The sequence below is a fragment of the Artemia sp. Qi Xiang Cuo genome, chromosome 11, assembly GCF_049724085.1.
Source record: "Artemia sp. Qi Xiang Cuo chromosome 11, ASM4972408v1, whole genome shotgun sequence".
Taxonomy (NCBI): domain Eukaryota; kingdom Metazoa; phylum Arthropoda; class Branchiopoda; order Anostraca; family Artemiidae; genus Artemia; species Artemia sp. Qi Xiang Cuo.
In genome coordinates, this window is record NC_142804.1 from 45,802,034 (window position 1) to 45,824,865 (window position 22,832).

General features: G+C 35.1%; 1 protein-coding gene across 1 annotated transcript in view; it reads right to left on the reverse strand.

Moving 5' to 3' along the window:
* Window positions 1-22,832, reverse strand: part of LOC148947029 (WASH complex subunit 5-like) — a 67,204-nt gene that overhangs the window by 29,757 nt on the left and 14,615 nt on the right. Inside the window, 5 exon segments of the mRNA XM_089096495.1 lie at window positions 1,113-1,450; window positions 3,628-3,868; window positions 10,851-11,017; window positions 14,693-14,759; window positions 16,344-16,716. Of these exon segments, the coding sequence (XP_088952621.1) occupies window positions 1,113-1,450; window positions 3,628-3,868; window positions 10,851-11,017; window positions 14,693-14,759; window positions 16,344-16,577 (1,047 nt within the window). The 5' untranslated portion in view covers window positions 16,578-16,716.

The window sequence follows — 22,832 nt, forward strand, 5'->3', positions numbered from 1 at the left end:
CAAATGCAAAATATATGACTTATCAACCAGAGTAAAGACCAAAGGCAAACTTTTTTGGGAATTATAAAAGACGGAAACTTGGAACAACAGCTTTCTCATGAGTTACCAATAAAATTTAATAGTTAGGCATGCTTTTCGGGGAATTGGAAAAGATGGAATCTTGGGACAACAGCCTCCCTGTGTTTAAGATTGTCCTAACAAAAGATACAAAGATCGAGTAAGAGTAAGTAAGTAAGCAAAAAGTAAGAGTAACCATTGTTGGGAACAAATGAGTATTAATGCAAACTTTTCAAACCAATATCTTGCCATTTTCATTTTCCGCTTCTGTAGTACAAGTGTGATGTTAAAACAAAGAAAATAAAAATACACCATACATAAACCTTGCTTTTATCGACAGGCTTAACGATGGTGTTGACTGGGCATAAAACTTGTTTTTCAGGGTAGTGACTTACCAATCTTAAAATTGTATTTGCCATCTTAAAATTGTATTTGACATCTTAAAAATAAGAATGTAGGCAACACAAAACCTTGCATTTCCCTTAAAAAACGGGATTTTACAAATACAACAATATTCCACCGGGAATGTAGGCAACACAAAACCTTGCATTTCCCTTAAAAAACAGGATTTTACAAATACAACAATATTCCACCGAGATAAGCTGATCTAAGCAGAAATCAATGCAGAATTGGCTTTCCAGTTTGAAAGACTTTTTGAATGGATCTTTCATTTTTCTGAACAAAGGAAAAGCCGCATTACAAATGATATATTTAACACTTCTAGCTGATTTCTTTAACCGAAATGGACTTTCACACTCACCCCCCACTTCCATTAGTTACAACAATATTGATAATTTTCAATAATGGCAAAAAAAATGGTATAATTTTAAGAAAATTTGAAGAAATCCTTACTTTTTTTCAGGTCAGAATATCAACAGACGCTTAATAAAAATGAAGTCTAAATTTTTGCTAAAAGCTTCACAGATTATTCAGAGAAATGTCAAAGATACGAACGCAGAAAAGCACTTTCGGGATGTGTTAGATCCTTTTCAACAATTCATCACAAAATCCCACTTTCTTTCCTATGAAGAAGACAGTAAGCTTAGAAATCTTACTTGCAAACAATCAGCCTGTTTCTTTGAGTAAATTCTCACATTACTTGCTTCTATTGTATTAGTTAAAGCAGTATGAGCAGCGGTATAAGGTTGCCACCAGTCCACCAAGTTCATGCACCATCCCATGTGAATTGGTACAACCCAACTATCAGGCAAAAATCTGTCAACAATTTCTCTCATTCTTGCCGACTGAAGATAAAGACATTCTGGCGCAAAAAAAAAACAGATTGCTAGTATGCCTGCTTGAGTAGAGAGTGCAGCGGTGTGGTGTTCAGGATGAGGAAACGCGCTAGTCTGATTGTAAATATCGGATGAACAAAGCTTTCCAATGACGTGATCTTGAAGTAAAAAAATAAAAATAAACAAAATCAGTAACAGGTCTGGGATGGATGGATCAAGAAAGGGTAGAAAATCAGTAGCATTAATTAAAGCTTTTTAAGATAGGAAATGTTTTCTCTTTTTTCTGTAAAATTTAGCTTTTGGCAATAGTACCTCATATCATAATTTATTACCAAATAGTAAAAATAAAGTCCAATTTAGGCCGAAAAAACAAAAAGTGTTTCATTGCTAGGTAAGAGCTTTGATATTAGATAGCTGAATTCCTGCATATTTTTGATACGAAATCTGATTTTTTTTTTTTTTCGTCGTTGGCAATTTCCGATGAAAATCTGTAAGAAAATTTTATGAAGCGAAAAACCAAAATACGGATTGTCTGTATTGAATTGTTGGAGTACTTGGCGTTAAAATAGGCATGTTTAACCTGAATACTACTTGCAATAAGTAACGAAATAACATTTCTTTTGAAACCAATATTGTGTATAGTTATAATGGTTACAACCAGCAAACAAATTTTAATGTTTGAGGTAGGCTCTTGTGACCAACTGGCCCTACACAACGTTAAACTGGTGGCCAACGCAAAACCCAGCTAGCGAAGGTCATAATCAAGCTGGGGTCCCAAAGTTATCACCAACATGGATGAAGATACGCCTTGTCGTCATTATACATTGCCACTCCCATGATAAAATATGGCATGATAAAAAGAGTCAGTCTACTTGCAACCGCCAAGGAGAGTTAATGAAACTCTTATTACAACATTCAAAGAACAGAATATCGTTTAGATGATATATGTTAAACTATACAAGTTTAGCTTTTTCAAAGGATATTTAATTCTTTTAAGTTTTGGCTATTCAGTTTAGCACTGGCTGTAGTATCGGTTTGATTTTTTAGCCTTATTTGGCCCAACAAATAATTAAGCGACATCCTTCAACCAATATTATAAAAATAGGCCTTCAATGTCAAGGTTTTATTAAGTCTTGGAACACATATAATCTATGGGTTACAGTTACAGCACAACCCATATGACTGTGACTTAAGGGGGAAAACTTGTATGTCCCATCTTACGTTTATCATGAAATTAGTAAACTCAAGAAATGATTTCAAATTACACAAGGCGACCTTAAAACCATTGCACTAAAGACTGCATGCTGCGGATAAACTGTATGTATGTGCAACTAAAGGTGTTCTAGATTCTTATCCTTACTACATTATCTAAAACTCAATGAGCCTTTCTGCTTGGTGCAGAATAAAAAAAAATTAACTCTCCTTCGTAGATGTTAGTTCGATTATACAGTATTGAATCGAGTACAAAATGTTCCTAGACTAACACATGCCGTGGAACTTGAAGATACCAAGTTGTAATCAGAAAGAAGATAGGTACTAATATATTGTGAAACAAGGCAAATATGTACAACCAAATAATGAAAAACGAAGAAGAATATGTGTTTAGTACATTTACCCAAAAAAGTAATAAAAGGATAGATAGCATAAATTATACAAAATCATAGAACAAACCGTAAAAAACCTTTGTGTCTGCCTGCAATGCCGCTATAAAACCTGCCAATAATCCGTGATCAGCCGTAAAATCTGCAATGCTGAGCAAAAATCTGCCAATACACAAGTCCCCCAGACTTATCAAAATGTAAACAGACAGCAAAGGCGGCAATGCCTAGAACATATCATTTTCACGCCAGCCATCAGTGCCAAGCATGCTTTTCCAGTGATAACTAGAAGAGGCAATCCAACAAGGACAAGCGAGTAACCAACAGGAATCGACACTAAATAGGGAAAGGCGTGCTTCTCACAAATCTATAATTCCAGACTGGTTGGACACCCAGCAATAGTTCATCGTTCCGACGTCTGGAGGCCACGATTGAAGAACACTATCAACCTCTGGAGCCATAGCAAAGATTAGAGTTTAAGCTAAACTATTAATGAGAAACATCCATATAATAAAAGGTTATATGTAGAAGCATTTCTAAGCAAATGTAAGATATGCCGTAATATGCACTCTCAATTTATAACCAAGAAAAACAAATTTCATAATTTTTACACATGTTCCAAAATAAACAAAACTTAACAATAAAAATTTATTGTTGTCAAAACAACAATAAAAAGCACTACAGAAAAACGAAAGAAAGAGTAAGAAAATGTATACGCAAAAATATACATAATTCACCTATATAATAATGCGGCAAGGCTTCCCTCATAAAATATTCTTCAGGGTATTTGTTTGGTCTTCGTTTACTATATGAGAACCCAGTTGACCTAAATAGTTTGCACACATCATCCACCGAAGAGCAATTACTTGAATCTGCCGAATGGCGGTAGTAGGTTACAAGCAACTGCTCCCTTACTTCACCATCAATAAATATGTCAACCACCAAAAGCATCGTCCCAAATAACCATAAAGCTTCGCACTAAAAAACAACACAATACAATCAATAAATTGCCAAAATTAAACGATGACAACGGTCAGTTTAAAAAAAAAATCGGTTTCTTACAAGTTTTTTTGCCGGATTCATTCGAGTCTGTTTGTTTAATCTACTTAATTTATTTAATCTATTTATTTTATTTAATTTTTGTGTTGTATGATTTTTATTTTATTTATTTATTTTCTATTTGTTTTTTCTTTGTAAGTACTTTTTTTCTCTGAGTCAGTGACTTATATGTCTTTCCCCTTCTTTAAAGGTCAAAGAGCCTTTGGGGGAATAGTATAGTGTAATATTGCATATACGTTTCATAATGAATAAATCTTATCTCGCTAGTTTCCTTCAGTTCACATGACCCATTGTTATGACCTTGAGAAAAAAAGTAGGTAAAACTGTTGTAACATCATTATGAAATTCCATGATGTGATCTAAAAAACAAAAAGATCACAACTGCTAATTCTCCCTTCTGTGAAAAGATGTTCTGTATTTGTCCCCTAATGCATGGATGAGGTGATACTCAGAAAATATACAGTGCCTCACTATTATCCAGATTATATACCCAAAAATTTTAGGGAATATATATATATATATATATATATATATATATATATATATATATATATATATATATATATATATATATATATATATATATATATATATATATATATATATACAATGATGCAAAACATGTAGAGAGATGGGATTACCACGAATAAGCGTAGGTGTGTCCGCCTACCCATCACAAGGGCTAGAACGTCATTTGCAATTTACTAGATAGTATATAAATATAGTTTAATAAAACCACTAATTATTTTAAATGGGACATCCTTGAATTTATATGTATTTTATTCTATAATTTTAAATCTTTTCAGGTTGTTTTGTAGTAACTTCTAATGAGTTTGAGCTAATGTATGCATAAGCTATTTACAAAAAAAAAGTTTTCTTTCGTTAGATTTTAACACAATTTAGCCAACTTCTTAGACAAGTTTGTTTAGCTAATTTATTATCGTTTATCGCAAGTAAATTTTTTCTTTCTGGGTGGGAGGATATGGTACGGACAACATTTACAATTTCCACGATAACTGAAACATGGACGTTCAATATTCTGATGATCAACTCTATTGCCTTTTGAACAAACAACAAACAAGACATTTGGCCTGAAAGTTACGCTTTCAGACTCAATTTAAAGCATTAGAAATGGTGCAGTAAAAACTAGATAACTAGAATAACTTGGCGTTTCCCTTATGTATGAGACACTGATGTTACCAAAAGTTTACAGAATATGGATCAATTGTTGCGATCTACTGCAAATCCAAACTTGTTATTCGATGAAATAAATTTATTTGCTGCAGGTGATTTCCGTCAGTGCTTTCCAGTTCAACTACGGTAAGTAGTAATCGTAGTGAAACACTCGATTTGTCGATCAAAAGAGGTCATCTCTGAAGGTTTTTCAAAAATTATTCTAAAAAAAAATACGTCAATCCATTCACAAAGAATATCCTGGATCTGGGAAATGGATATCTCCCAAAAATGACTTCAGCAAAATCGAATTACTTAAGGATATAATTTCCGAAGGTCCTATTTAGAGGACAGCTGGCTTTATTTTTTTTTATGACAAATCTACAATGAGAATAATCTACTTTGAGTGGTAACGCCTTTACTGGTAACCAAGCTACCTATGTTAATTTTTCCAGGTCTCCCAAAATGGATATCTCCCAAAAATGACTTCAGCAAAATCGAATTACTTAAGGATATAATTTCCGAAGGTCATTGAATTGAAGAAATATTTGGAAATTGCCTTGCAAATCAAACTGCTCTCGTTCCCTAGTGCTAAGTTTAAATCCGTTACGTGCCACTGTCCTATTTAGAGGACAGCTGGCTTTATTTTTTATGGACAAATTTACAATGAGAATAATCTCCTTTGAGTGGTAACGCCTTTACTGATAACCAAGATACCTATGTTAATTTTTCCAGGTCTCCCAAAATGGATATCTCCCAAAAATGAATTCAGCAAAATCGAATTACTTAAGGATATAATTTCCGAAGGTCATTGAATTGAAGAAATATTTGGAAATTGCCTTGCAAATCAAACTGCTCTCGTTCCCTAGTGCTAAGTTTAAATCCGTTACGGGCCACTGTCTTATTTAGAGGACAGCTGGCTTTATTTTTTATTGACAAATCTACAATGAGAATAATCTACTTTGAGTGGTAACGCCTTTACTGGTAACCAAGCTACCTATTTTAATTTTTCCAGGTCTCCCAAAATGGATATCTCCCAAAAACGACTTCAGCAAAATCGAATTACTTAAGGATATAATTTCCGAAGGTTATTGAATTGAAGAAATATTTGGAAATTGCCTTGCAAATCAAACTGCTCTCGTTCCCTAGTGCTAAGTTTAAATCCGTTACGTGCCACTGTCCTATTTAGAGGACAGCTGGCTTTATTTTTTATGGACAAATCTACAATGAGAATAATCTACTTTGAGTGGTAACGCCTTTACTGGTAACCAAGCTACCTATGTTAATTTTTCCAGGTCTCCCAAAATGGATATCTCCCAAAAACGACTTCAGCAAAATCGAATTACTTAAGGATATAATGTCCGAAGGTCATTGAATTGAAGAAATATTTGGAAATTGCCTTGCAAATCAAACTGCTCTCGTTCCCTAGTGCTAAGTTTAAATCCGTTACGTGCCACTGTCCTATTTATAGGACAGCTGGCTTATTTTTTATGGACAAATTTACAATGAGAATAATCTCCTTTGAGTGGTAACGCCTTTACTGATAACCAAGCTACCTATGTTAATTTTTCCAGGTCAATTGATCATTCATTATCAGATCAGTGATGTCATTAAGGTCATAACTAGCATAATTGCACAACAGTAGTTTTAAAAACTCTGTAGAAAATAGTTAACGCTCCCCAGCCAGAATTGACTTTGACAACAGTTAGATAACTTTATTTTAACCGTATTCCTGGATAACAACAGACCTGACAAGCGACTTCAAAGTTTTATGCCTTTTTGTGTTGGTTTCAATTTTCCTTGAGATTTTTTCACTTTTTTTTTAATGAATTTCCTTAGCTGATATTTTGTTGGGACAACTTGTGGAAAGTTTTATCTACGCTTTTTCTGGTTTCGATGATAATTCTCTCTGAAATTTTCTTCCGGGTGTTCACTTATGCGTTTAGTTTACTTGTGATATCCATGTGATAGTTTCTATTAGTTATTGTGAATTGCTTGCTTTTTCTTATTATTAATCCTTTTTTTCTTTTTCAATCGGGTATAAGTAAAATAAGAATAATAAGGTGAATTCTTTATCATCCTTCAGCTTCAGCCAATCAGTCACCATGAAAAAAAAATGTCTTTAAACTTGGGCAAAGTAATGGCTCGGGCGCTTGAGAAAGCCCGAGAAGCAATAGAAGGATAAACACAAGTAGAATTTTTGGATTTGTTTCTAGACAATAAATTCTTTGACCTCATTTCTCGTGAAACGGTTAGATATGTAACTTCTAGGGGAGACTTCGACTTTACTAGCTGATGAAATTTGTGTGTTCGTAGGAATACTGATTTTGTCGGACTGTAACAGACAGTATTCCCAAAGAGCTTATTAGTTAGTCATGGAAGATCTTGGACTTGACGTTGTCAAACGAGCAATGCCCAGAAGTTGATTTATGAGGATAAAAGAGAACATCCACTTCGTAGACAAAGAATCAGTTCAAAACTTCAGAGATCAGCGAGATTTCAAGGTGAAACCCCTCTTTTAAACAGTCAACACAAACTTTAAGCAGTTAGGAATTTCCTTTCAGCATATGTCAATCGACAAAATGATTGTGAAATATTACGGGAAACATTATCTGAAACAGTTTATCCGAGGAAAGTCATTTGACATGGATTTAAACCATGGGCTCTATGAACTTCGGACGGCTATTGCCTTCGGTTTCATCTTTACTCGGAGAAGGAGCCTAGTGCTCCATCTCATGCTGCTAAAGAAGGCTTAGGGTCTCGAATCGTGAAATGACTTCTAGAGATTGTTGAAGATGGTAACAGCCATGAACTATATTTTGACAATTTCCATAGTCATAAGTTTTTGTGTGATCTGAAAGGAACTGGATTTCAAGCGACTGGGACAGTTAGAGAAAACCAATTAGCAAGACGCCCTTTCCCTTCCAACAATAATTTAATGAAGGGGAAACCAGGAGCGTATGATTATCGGTTTGATGCAGCAAGCAATATATTGGTCGTAAAATGGCAGGATAACAACATAGTCTCTGTTGCATCTAATCATCTCAGCCTAGATCCACTAATACCGGATTAACGGAGACTTAAGGGACAGATGTAAAAGACGGCAGTACAGCAGCAACATCTACATGGGTTGAGTTTGATTTACATGACTGGCTAATCAGCAAGTATGCTGTGTCTGTTAGAGAAATAACGTATAAATGGCATTGGGCTCTGTTCGTGCGCCTGTTAGAGATGGCTGTCGTCAATGCTTGCATACTATTCAATATGGTGGTTTAGAAAGAAAAGGAAATGACTTATAGATTTAAAAACGGGAGGTCACATGATCCCTTCTGAAAACCAATTACGGAAGACGGAAACCAAGGCCTTCAGTGGTAGAAGGAAAACCAAGGTTCTGCACCACCTGTTAGCACACGATATGATAGAATAGGAAATTTCCTAGTGAAGCGCGAAAAGCAGTGACGATGCCAAGAAGAAAACTGCAATAAAAGACCACTGAGCTACTCTAAGAAATGTGACGCCACCCTGTGCATTGGCTGTTTTGTGTCTTTCTACACTAAGTCTTGATTTGCAGTCGGTTTGTATTGCATTTAATCGAATTTTTGTCAGTAAAACCATATTTGATGTAATCGTGTATATTTTGATACCACAAGAACCCAATGTCCTATAAATAGGGCAGCATGCATCTCGGAAACAGGAAACAGGAAAAATCTGTAAATGCATTTTTGGCTTAGTTATGCAATAAAAAGAAACTGGTGAAAATGACAAATAGACCCTCTTGACATTTTGTCTTGGGTCTTAAGGGGTTAATAATAATAGAATTTAATGGTAATAAATGGTAGAAACTTGGTAGTATCAATTGCAGTAGGAGCTGCCGTGGTGGCAATACTCCTAGTTGAACGAGCTGTAGTAGAAGCAGTCGTATTTGGAAGGGTTGGTTGGTACTAGCGATGATGGAAGCTTTCATGGTAAGAGCATTGATGGTAGTTGTGGTAAGAACAGTAATGGTAAATTTAACTTTGGTGAAAATTAAACAAAACTTGTGGAAGTACGTACTTACCGTACTTTCGATATTGACCCTCAATATTGCAATATTAGGGAATAATTGGTATATGTTTAAAAAGGTTCAGAAATCTTTAAATGCAAACTTTGGAGGAAAACAAACATCTTTTGTGAAGTATATGGGTTTACTGGGTTTTGATTTTGCATTGCAATATTGCAACATTAGCTATGCAATCGACAATTTATGGCTCGCCATATTCATGATAGCCCAGACCATTTCTTTTTCTTTCATAGCAACTACATCATTGCTCCAATTAAAGGTTTCATGCAAGTTTTCAGAGGGACGGTTGAAACCGAGGAATGTATCCTCCAAAGAGTTACCCTTAAAAGAGATGCTGAAGAAACTTATCTTAGCCCCATTTACGATTCTCTAGTTAATTGTGAGTTTTCGTATTTTCCCTTCATCATATATTGCAACCTAACAAAATCTAGATAGCACTACTTCAATACCTGGAAGCACACTAGATTTAAAAAAAACATGACACAAAATAAATTCTCAAATAAAAGTTTGATCAACCATTCAATTTTTTTGTCACACAGAAACATGTGCGTAATGTTTATTGATTTAGCACTTCAATAGTACAAGATTAGATCGCTACCAACAAGCTCAAAAACATATGTACGTCCATTTTGCGCAAATTAGCAATCATTTGTTGATTCCAGAATCTAAATAAACTGTTAACCTCGGATTTGCGATGATAAAGCTACAAAGTCCTTAAAAACCATGCGCCAGCTTTTTAAGCGTGAGCCTAATATGCTTTGGTTTTAACATCTAAATTACATCACTAGCATCAGATTTCTAACCAATAAGCTGAGAAGCCCTTGATTATAAAGCACCAAATAACCAGAAACTGAACTCCACCTGAACTCAAATAAATAAATTAATATGACCTTTGGACATTTGTACAGCAATCCTCATGGTTTTTAACGACTAGCATTCAACTATTAGGGACCAGTCTATAAGTAATTCCAGAAGGATTATGGGTTGAAAGAGGATCAATATGCCTATATATATGTATAAGGTTGGAATGGGGCTCATAAGAACGGGCACTGGCCCGGGAGCCTCTAGTTGGGCCCTCTAATCACACAAACTGAAAATACTTGTATGAATTCAAACGCAACAACGCAAATACGTGTATGAATTCAAACGCAACAACGCATGTTCACTTTTAACCTAATATACCAATGAAGTCCGTTTTAAATGGGCTATATTCTGAATTTGTTACCCTTGCCCCTGGGGCTGTATGGATTACGTCCCCCTGGATACATATTTTTTAACCTTTTTAAGAAAAATAAGACTTCTACAATTTTAGTCTGATGCCAATGGAGCTACGGAGGCACCCGGGGACACATGAGGTGCGTCAGGCAGCCCTTAGAGACATGTCGCTCTTTACTACGTCAAAGATATTGCTTCGTCTATGACTACGCAACTCTTGACCTTGACAGCAGTAAATTCACAGTGCCTAAATAACCTGAAAATTTTGTACTTAGTCTGTCCTAGAATCAAGTTACATTACTTCCCTGCCCAAAGCGGCGCACAGAGAACCGAGTAATAGATGCCCTCCCCCCTCCTGGAATGGGTAGGGCATAAACAAGAGCTGTGAATATCCTCCACTTAAGAAAGTGTCAAGCAAGAATTTTGGCTTTCATAGTTAATGTAAAAGCTTACCATTAGCTGCCTGGCTTCATAGTGATCCATAAGCATTTCCATTGTTTGTTGCACAAAAGCTCCGGATTCCAAATCTTCTAAGAAAGTACGAAGATTTACGACGCATCTATGAATAGCTTCCAAAAACAGATAAAAGCGACTGATTATGCTCCCGAAGTTAGTTTTAACTGGTCATCTAAGATTCTCAATGACTGCAAGATAGATAACACTTCAAAATTAGAACAAAAATCAAATTAAAATCATGGACCCGGGGAATTAGTAGACATGGACATGTTCAAAACCGGGCAATTCTATTCCTTTGATTTTCACAACAAAATTGTAAGTACTGATTTATTTATGTACGTAAAAAGAAATTAAGATACTAAAAATACTGCTAAAAATACGGAAGCTTCACTGAATTGTTATAAATCAGAGTTTAGTAATTCTTTTTAAATTTTTTCACGTCAACACTACACTTAAATTGTCATTAGTTGGGACAGCCAGCTTTGGATACAACTCCTCCATTCTCAATACCTTGTACATTACGTACACGTTTGAAAGACACACAATCACTATGCTATAGTAAGTAGGTTATTTTCTGCTCTCCTTAAGTTTCAAGATGTCAACTAAAGAAGGCATTTTGATACCATTCAATACCTGAGACTCAGGTCTATCCATCTGACAGGTTATATTTTTTAAATGTGGTGCACATGGTGCCTTAGATTGAAAATAATTTGAAAATCGTTGAACATCCTATTTTACTTTTCTATTTTTTTCAAGCAAGTTCAGATTCTTCCATAAATCTGGTTCGATGAATGAATACATCAGAGAGTATTGGATCCAATGACCCTGCCCTTTTGGGTATGATTTACAGCTGTAGACTTGTCACAAAATCATTTGTTAGAGAGGGAACACATATGAGCATAAAGTGTGATAATATAATCGAATCATGAAGAATTCGTCTTTAACAGCAATTCTTTCAGTCAATTTAAATTTCTTGATTATCTCAGCTTATTCAAATCTTTTGATTATAAAAACAACAATGTAGCATACTCAAAAAAGAAAATACCAAGCCAAAACAGACTAAATGACTCCTGAGAGGCAACTCGAGATCAAAGAAGAACTAGTTGATACAAATTTCTAAAAAAAGAAATATTTATACAGAAAAGATTACTGTTCTAGACTTCCATCCTAAAACAAGTAGTTGAAAGTCCGTTCTAAAACTATTATTCCCTCTTTATCAAGAATGGTTATGTTTAAAAAAATATATATTATTTTAAGTTTGAGTGTGACTACATTTATGATTTGACGTTATAATATTCTGTATAAATTTAGTCTGTATAGATCATGTTTGTCAAATTTGTTTCAATTCAGGAGTTTCAGGAAACCTGGTAAGTCTTTGCAACTGCAGAGGAAACATAGGACATATTAACAAAAGCTGTTTGACAGTTTGGCTACAAAAATCGTTAGTTACCAAAGTAACTAAAAGAGGGACAAGATGAGGGACCAAGAGAAATTATAGACAATTATCTCTGAGTACTGGCACAATTAGCTCTGGGAACATTATATTTTTACTCCTTTCACTCTTAACTTTACACTTTTCCATTTACACTCACTGTATTAAATTCAAGCTATGGTAAAAGATATCTGTTATCAGGAAATAGCAGTATTTAAGAATTTTTGGAAATATGGTCGCTACAGAGAATATCCAATAAAATGGTAAAGGTGGCGTAAAATGGAATTTCCAGTAAAACTGTAATGTGGAAATTCTGACGAAATCTTAGAAAAAAATCCTTGAGAGTTCCAAAGCAGTAAGTTCTGTTCTCGTTGTCGGAGTTATTTTAGTCATATTTTTTTTTCCTTTTTTTGTCAAATAAGACGTACATCTAGTGCAGTCCTAGAACGTGTTCATACACCAAACATAGTAGCACTTGGTATAGTTCTATCGAGGCCGTATCCAGTGGGGAGTGGATTAGGGGGTTCCCCCCTAAATGTGTGTTCAACTCGTAAAAACGCAACAAAAATGAATATAACCAATTTTTTTATGCATGTTTTAAGGTATTTTGTAATCCCCCCCCCCCCCCGAAAAAAACCGGATACGTTCTTGAGTTCTATACACTTCGGACTGAAAAATCTGGAACGATTTCTGGGAGGTCTTAGAACGTATTAGAAAGTATCCTGAGAGTTTACGAGCGTTTTTAATTGTTACAAGGTACAAACACTTTGCAGCATTTAAGAATCTAACAAGAGAAAGAATCTACTACCATGCTTCTATGCATAATTTTGTAACAGCTTAGCGTTAGAACAACTGTTTCTCACTATAGTGTTACATCAAAACTACTTTTGGACGTTAATGTCTATATAACTAATACATAGTTATCATTAAGTTACAAAATAAATATTGTATTCACATACCTAGTATATTTGCGCCTGAGGTCAATGTAGATGCTCATGCTAAGCCCCCTCCCCCCAATTTCGAAATTGTTTCGATTCAGGAGTTTCAGAAAATTTGGTAAGTCTTTGCAACTGCAAAGGAAGCATAGGACTTATTAGCAAAAGTTGTTTGACAGAGTGGCTACAAAAATCAGGACATAGAAACTATGATTTGTGTCAGCTAAAACTGAACAAGTGGACCTATTTTAAGAGCTTTTCAAATATCATATTTTTTATAATTGTGTCTCTTTTTGGGGTAGTATTGAATGTATTATGCACTGTGGCATATCTGTACGTAACATATCAGATGGAAAATAATCGGTACTGGTGCATTATGCGGGCCCACCGCTATAGACTGTATCAAGGAAACTAGTCAAGAAACCCGTCAAACAGGCTATTTGCAAGAGACCACTATAGACCGTTGCAAAACCGTGGTTTCGCAATGAGTTACAATATTAAAACGATTGTTTTTTGGGGTTCAGGGGGGAAAAAGGTACCTAGGTTAAGTTACCTATTTAATATATGTTATACTTTATCCCCCCCCCCTAATGTGCAAATATATAGCCCAAATTTGTTCCTAAACTATTATATATTCATCCTATTTTATTTTATTTCATTAGCATTAACCATACTTGAATTCTTCGCGGTGCCCGCATAATACACCAGTATCAAATAATCTAATGAATGGGTACCTTCTTGAAGTATGTTCTGCAATAATTTAATTGCATGCTAATTGCCATCATTTATCAATTAAAGTTTTCCTGTGCCTAATTGAGACGCGGAAAATTTTCGCTTTCAATAAAAAAGAGGAATTGTCTTCAAACCTGACCACGCAACAGAATGAAAGATCTAACACTGCGGAGAAAATGACCCCTGAAGACTTGGCTCATTAGAATAGGTTTTTGTTAAGTAAAAAACGATGTTTTCAAAGAACACATCAGATCCGTATTATCAGATGGTAATCGTTCCAAATTTGCATGCCCTTGCCTTTATCGGCTTACAAAAGCATATCCCCAGGGGACTCTTCATTTTCAGCTTTTGAAGCATCGAATCGTGCTAGTGGGCTTTGAAAACTTGTCGAAATCTGTTGGCTTATAAATGATTGACAAAAAATTACGTAAAATAAATAAGAAGGTAGCAAAATATAGAGACAAGTGAACAAGTAAATGAAATAGCCATGAAAGAAATGTATTGAATACAATATACTATAATTTAAAAAAGTTCGTCTGCAAGTAAACACATGACGTCATAACATAGAGTTACATCTGCAAGAGGCCAAAGGCTTGACCTTTTTGGTTATTCTTGCTAAATTATTAATTAAAGTAAACACGGGAAAAAGCATAAGGCTTTTTCTTAGCTGGAACCTAGTAGAGAACAGAATACCTTTTTAAAGCTATCGCTATTTACTAACAATACCTACTGAAACTTACTCTCCATGAAGTCATATACCATAAGATCATAGATGGAATACGAAAATGATACCAAAATGAGGTTTCTCTGAATGCATTTTACTTTAGTGGTATCAAGAGGATTTTACAGAAGCATGTTAGCATCGGGGAAAAAAAAAAACAGAGAAAAAAGACGCATCAGTGAAAATCAGCGGTACACAGACTAAAATGTGATTTTCTGCCACCATTTTCCAGGGTTTTTCTTCTTTGGAATTCCAATAAATTTTCTTAATTATATGTTTTTACTCATAAATTTTGCGAGGCTAGTAGTTGCCATTTCTGAATGACTGTTAAATTGCGATCCTTTTACACTTGAAAATTTAATTTAAAACACGCTTTTTTCAGTTACTGTAAGCTTTGGGCACCTTTGAAAACAGCTGAGATCGGCATAAACGGACTTCATAGACTCGTACCTTTGTATTTATCGGAAAAATCATTTCGAAACGTTAGAATACTGTAGACAGCAGATCGTGGACGAACAACAGCCCATTTTAACCGAAAAATATAGCCTGAAACCCCCTCAAAATGGCATCGGATCGAAAAAAAGCACACCATTGGAGCTGCCTTGGCCAAAAACCCTATACAGAAAACTTACAGTCCCTTGGCTTGAACAACAAGAAAATAACTTTCTTTTGCATGAGAAGCACTTATGTGGCCTCTTTTTTTCATTTTTTTTCCGCTTCGAACAGATCGCTGGAACATCATAGAGCTGTTTAAGGGCTCTTGTTAAAGGAAAGTGGTACATCTAGTGCCTTGTGAAATTGACAAACACAATATTTAAAATAAAATGTTTTTAACACAATATTTAAACACAATATTTAAAATAAATAAAATTCTGGGACAAAAAACTGCAACTTTGTATACAAGATGAAGATTGATGTCATAATCATAAGTTACAACCATAAATGACGTTATAGTAGAATACTTACTGGGTAATCTGGGTAGTGCAAACAACATAGTGTTCTTTACAATTCCTGCTAAGAGAAAGCCGTAAGCTGTTTCTTCTGTGCAATATAAGTTACAGGTTCTTCTTAATCATTATTTATAAAATATTAATATAAAACATAGTATCAAAAATTTAAAGCGCTTTTCGAGATAATAAATAAGGAAGCTGCTAATTCTTTCTTAGGTTGGGAAGGCATTAAAATAGAATGCTTGTTTCTCATTTTACAACTAAAAAGTTAAAGGGCTAAAAGTTAAAATAGCAGCATGGCGATTTGGCCACTCTCTATGATGTTCCAGAGCCAAGCTAGCTGGGGAGAATAATAAAAAAAGACACATCAGTGCTACCCATGCAAAATAATCTTCAGAAGCCAGTTAGTCTATTGAAATTAACTTAACCAGAGTTTCCATACTTCAACACACAAGCAGAAACTAACAAATCTTGGATGTTTTCCACATCGTAGGTGGTATATTTTTTTAAATAAAACCCGCTACATATTTTCTTCTTTACCGTTCTTCGTTGTCATCTTTATGGAATTAATCAAATTCGTTGTTTTTAAGGCACTACCCAAGGTTATAAAAAAGTATTTGATCTATTCGTCCAGAATATGTCAGAAGCTAAAATGCATCCTATATAATAGAAACTTATAAAGAGAGAAAAAAGAAGGGAATAAAGCTCAAATATGTTTACCGCATTTTTTTCAAGAGTAGCTTCAAATGAGTCTGGTGATTGAAAGTATTCGAAGTCCATTAGTACTCCCCCAAATTTTACATGCTCACTTGTTCCTTTTTTAAAAACTAACGGGACAAAGTCTTTCAATTGCCCTAGCTCAGCATGGATTGCATTTCCCTGGGATACAATAGAAAGCAGGGCTTGTCCGCAAATATTATTTTCAGCTAAAAAGTCTGCACTTGAGAGGGTCATTCTCGTCTTTTCCGTGGGTTTCTAGCTTTCGATCTTGCCTCTTGAATTTCCTTTGTTGTAGGGGACACTTCACCAGTACCTAACAACTCACTAACAAACTTGAATTTTGACAAAAAGCACCTCCAGACAATCCACCAGCCTAAAAGAAAGAAACGAAGTTACTTATTCCAATACAAATACAATCGATGTTTTCTTTTTCTAACAGAAGTACGATGATTCGTAAAGCGGAGTTTTACATAGAGGCTTGGATATTTCCACAAGATACAAATAGCCAGAATATATAAGAATATGATTTGGCTACATAGTCGGCTTTGGGATGAATTTAGGTAAAATCAGGAAATTCTGGGAAAAGTAAGAAGGCGCAGTCAGTGGCGGCATAATTTAAGCGAAGGCCCCAAGCGGCTAGAATTTCAGGGCCCAAAACTCAATTCAAAATAGATCGCAAGAGACCTTTCATAGACTTCAAAAATAAAAATAATGAAAAATATCCTATCATTACACATCAAATGAATTTACTTAGAAAGCATTTGCTTTAACATAATTTTTTCGAAAATCATCTAAAAATTTGACAATATCAACGTGGTTTAAAATTAATCAAATCAATTATTTAATTCAAAGACGTAAGCAGTGGATAAGGAGTGACCCTTAAGCGGGGCTCCCACGGCGTCAATAAAGTTAATAAAGTATTTCGCTAAGTTACATACAGTAAAGTTCGTCGCGCTCACACATGAATTCTACCTTCCTGACTTTATGGAAATTATTTGAAGCAATTAATTTGAATTTTTGACACGTTCATTCTTGAATATATCTGACATTAGTTTTTGATAACTTTTTTCAATTTAATAAGTTCGTCTTAAGTTAGATGTTGTTTTTACTTTAAAATTTACAAAAGAAGGCTCACAGATAAAAATGAGGACCCAATTCTTGACACATTACTTCACTTATTTCCTTGAATGCATTTTCAACACAAATTCTGTCCCTATGTTCTCCTTGTGAGGAACTGTATATTAAAGGTTTATTTCTCACTAGTGAAATAAGCAAGTCTTCTGCTTCAATGTTCCACAGATTAGAGAAAAAAGTTCAAGACTGGCTATCTAATTAGGCTAGTTTCTTTTAGCTGAATTGAAATTTTCCACAAGTTTTCTCCTATTGGCTAAACTTTCCGGACCTTATGGAAAAAGTTAAATAAAGTTTAACTTCTTTCCGACAACCATAAAGTCAATAAAGTTATAAGAGGAAAACGGTTTATTAACTTTGCGGAATACTTTATTAACTTTATTGACGCCGTGGGAGCCCCGCTTTAATATTTGTAACAGAGAGTATAAGAAATTCTAGTTTTAAAACAATATCTGCATAAAAAAATCTACTTTTCTGCTTATTACACCATGTGAAATACATTAAGTTTCAGGTTACCTATCAATAGTTTTTTTTTTTTTTATTGTACGATTTTAGAGAAAAGGATGGAGGAAAAATACTCCCAGAAGTGTGACCTTGATGAATATTGAACACGCACGTTTAGCAGGTTTAAGAAGTCAGGGGTTATACTACCAGCCAAGAACTTTTAGAAGTTATACTACCAGCCAAGAAGACCTAAACGTTACTGAACAACAAAAACAAGATAAATTAAAAACAAGATAGTCGTTTGGACCATCATTATGACGCTGTTAGACTCCAGGGTTGAGCAAGATTTTCCAGGAAGAGCTGAATATTAAATTCGAGAATCTAAAATTTTACAGTGTAGAAGATGGATGAAATGACTTTAGGAAAATAATTTTTGAAGTTACATATGATATCTTAAGGAGGAAAAGGCGTTCACTGGCTAGTAAACGAAACCAGACACATTAGTGAAAATGCTTTAAGCTTACTAGAGAAGAAGAGGCGGTTTGTGCAAGCAGTATTTGAGTGATAAATCATACGACACTAAAAATAATGTAAGGAAAGCAGCAAATACATTAGAATATGAATTAAGGAGCTGTGAAGTGGAGGCCATGGATAAAATAGCACAAGATCTAGAAGATTCAGCCTGACGCCATAGTAGCAAAATATTATATTGGTCTGATAAAAAACTGAAAGGGAACAGTCAGTATGGATTTATGCCATTTAAAGATTAAATAAAAAAAACAAGTTTTTTTTCAACTGAAAGTAAGGGGCAATATTAAAACTTAAAAGGAACAGAAATTATTAAGCATATGAGGGGTGTTGCCCCCTCCTCAATACCTAGCTCTTTAGACTAAAGTTTCTAAAAACTTTAAAAAAAACTTCTTCTAAAAAGAAAATAAAATAAATAAATAAAACATTGTGCCCATATCGCTCATTACTTAGGCAGTGCTATTGCGCTGCCTATAATTAAACGGTTCTTGTGCTTCAGAAGTCGTTCTTAAAGAATTGGGATGAAAAATCAAAGTTTAGCGTAAAGAGCGAGGTATTGAGGAGGCAACCCTCTTCATATAGAAAATAATTTCTGCTCGTTTTAAGTCTTAATGTTGTTCCTTACTTTACGTTGAAACAACTTACTTTTATTTACTTAATTTCTGGTTGTCTTCAAATGATGCCTGGGAATCCAGCTCCACTCCATGGGAAATTATGTCCCTCCACGGAAAATTCCTAAAACTAAAGTTTCTTCCACGCATTATACCTCCCCCATCCCCAGACAATTAGATCTAAGCTGAAAATTTCCCCAGAAAATTTCTTACGGACAATTCTGTCTGAAAAATTCTCCTTAGCATGCTTTCATTTGAAGCAGACTTTTAATTTCTGATCATTTTTCAAATCAAGGCAGAAATCTCTTCCTCTGTGGGAATATTTTCCGGAAATTCCTCTACCATCAGTGGTAAGTTGCTCCTGCGGAAAATCAACCAATGGAGAATTTCTCTCGTAGAAAATTCCCCCATGGAAAAATCCTTCAACAAAACCAACCCCACTGAAAATTTCTTCAGAACATCTCTACATGTAAAATTGAATCGGCAAAACGGAGTAAGACAAATAAAAAGAATTTTGCATAGCAATTCTGGCAAATTTCCCAAGTGTAAAATTTTCCCTCAGAAACTTCCCTCCCCGCGGACAATGCTCACTGTGAAAAATCCTCTAAAGCAGAAAATTACCACCACCACCCCCCCCCCTAAAAAAATGTCTGAATACTATCCATAAACGAATGATACACATAATAATGGGAAGATTGCGTAGCTTACAGCCCTATCCCCAGGAGAAATGGGGGGCCACGTTATCCCCAAAGGTATAGTGATAGAACCTTTCAGCTATACTGAACAGAATGGCTTACTTAAAATTTTGATCGAACGACTTTAGGGAAAAAAGAAGCGTGGGAAACTGGCTAGTTGGACCTCCAATCTTTTTGGTCACTTAAAAAAAGCACTAGAGCTTTCGACTTCCAATCGAATGAGGTCTCTCCCGATCTTCAAGTCGCTGGTTTGATAGGTTAATCATGCAAAATTCTACAATTGGTATACAGGAGCTTGAAAGCTCTACAGTGAGGTTTTCTGATCTTATGTTGACGGTGTGATTTTCATTAAGACGGCGAGACTTTTCAGGGGTGTTTCCCCTGTTTCGAAAATTGGACAAATTTTCTTAGGCTCGTAACTTTTAAAACGTAACATTAAACTTAAAGAATTTACATATTTGGAATCAATATAATCAGTAAAAAAAATTGTGTTTTTTAGAGTTTTGGTTAATTTTGAGCAGCGTCGCTCCTTACTTACAGGTCGTTACCATGAACTACCGCAGGTGCTGACGTATTTTTTTATTTTTTTTTTAATAAAGTGGTTGTGAAGTTAGATATAAATTATTGAAGATCATGAATATAGGCTAACCCCACCTCGATCCCTCCTTCTTTACACTAAAGCCTAGAAATTTCTTTATTAAAGAAATGGGACAAAAAGTTAAACTTCAGTGTAAGGAATAAGGGATTGAGGAGGGCACCTCTCATTTAAGATTTTGTTTATTTTAAGCGTTAATGTCTTACTCTCAGTTGATTTTTTTTTCTATTTAATTACTAGTAGTGTTTCCTTGCCAGGAAATCCCCTTCCACTCTCCAAGAAAAATTTCCCGCGGAAATGCCCCTGCAGAAAATTCCCTAAATTGAATATCTTACAACTTTTTTCTTAGCGGCTGGAGGGGGGGGAGGGTCTTGTCATCACCAGAGGCATATAGTTATTGGACTTTTCAACTAAACTGAACAATATATTTATTTTAGAATTTTCATCGGATGTCTTTGGGAGGAAAGGGACGCGGGAGGGGGATTGTTTTTATCAAATATATTTGGTCACTTAAAAAGGGCAAAGGGAAGTCCTAATTCACGTTCGGATGAGCCTTCACTCGATATTCTAGGACCATCGGTTTAATACGAACAACCCTGCGGGAAAACAACAACAAAAAACAAACAAATAAACACGCATCCATGACCTTCCTTCAGATTAAATGAAAAAAAGTTATTTTTTTCTTAAAGTATCGAGCAACATTAAAACTCAAAACGAACATATTATTCTGTATATGAGGGGACTGCCCCTTCCTTAATACCCCTCTCTTCACACTAAAGTTTTTTAATATTTTTAAAAAAGTTTCTGGTTCTAATTAAACGGCCCTTGTGTTTCAGGAATTGTTCTTAAAGAATTCGGACAAAATGTCAAAATTTAGCATTAAGAGCGGGGTATTGAGGAGGGACGGGCCCCCTCATATATAGAATAATTTCTGTTAGTTTTAAGTTTTAATGCTGTTCTTCGCTTTCAGTAGAAAAAACATGTTCCTTTTTATTTGATTTCTAATTGTTTTTCAAATAATCCTGGGAAATCCACTTCCCCTTTTATGGAAGATTCGCCTCCACAAAATACTCCTCGATGAAAAGTTCCTCCCACACATACTCCTTCCCCCGAAAAATTATCTCCGGACAATTCCATCCTCCCTACAAATCTTCTTTAGAAAATTTCTTGTAGACGATACCGCCTCAAAAATACTCCTTAGCATACGTTCATATAAAAAAAAGACTTGTTTTTTATTTAATTCCTGATCGTTTTTCAGGTCATGACAGAATCTCCCCTGTGTGGACAATTTCCCCTGATCCCCCCTCCCCTCCCAAACGAAAGGAATTTTTTTCTTGCACAAAATTTCCCCATGGAGAATTTCTCCTGGCGGTAATTCCCCCATGAAGATTTTTCGCACAGAAAATTCCCCCGGGTAAAAAATACCCCAGAGAATTTCGATTCCGCTTAAAATTTCTCCCAGAGCATCTCCACATGTAAAAAGGAGCCGCCAACAAGAAAGTAATAGAAAAAAAATACGAAGTTCGTATCTGAATTCTGGTAAATTCCCACCGTGCAAAATTTCTCCTGGAAATTTACATTCCAATGGGAAATTTTTCCCCTATAAAATCTATCCCCAGAAAAATGTCTATATACTTCCCAACAACATATACTATATGGAAACAATGGGCAAATTTTATAACTTTCAGCCTTCCTCCAGAAGCTGTGGGGAGGGGGTCACAAAATGGTTATCTCAAAAATTTGATCTGACGACTTTGAGGGGGGGGGGCGAATGAGGGGGGCTAGGGGCCCTACAATTTTTTGGGTCACTGAAAAAGCCACATGAACGTTTCGTTTCCATTCAAATGACCCCTCTCCCAATATTTACGGACCAGTGGTTCGGTACGATCACACCTGGGAAGAACAAAGAGGAAAATAGTAAACACGCATGATCTCATGATGTTTTTCTGACAAAAAAAAAGAATCAAAATTCCGCATTTTTAAAGATAGAAAGCTTGATCACCAAAGAGTGATCATTAAGATCACTTGAATTTTTACATATATTTCCCCCCTTGTTCAAAAATCAGGGAAATTTTCACGGGCTCATAGTTTTTGATGAGTAGCATTTAACTGAAATAATGTTATCAACTTGGAATACACATAATAAGTCATTTCTTTTGAAACATTAATTGCTATCGAAATTCCTTTTTTTAGACCTTAAATTTTTAAATCCTGAGGAAAAAAGTGTCAAGCAACCTCGAAAAAGATCCATATGCTATAAAGACTGTACTGATACTTTTTCACTCAATAAGTGAAATTTAGAAATAAACAGTTTCAGGGAATAATGGGACAAGTAAGTTATTAGAATGTACAGACATAGACTATGAAAACCATGGTGGTTGACAATAGGTCCATTTTTAGCACTAAGATCTTTCATCTTTCTGCAATGATTCTCCTTTTTTCAACTCTTCTTTGTTCTAAGATCTTACAGCTCAATGACGTAAGC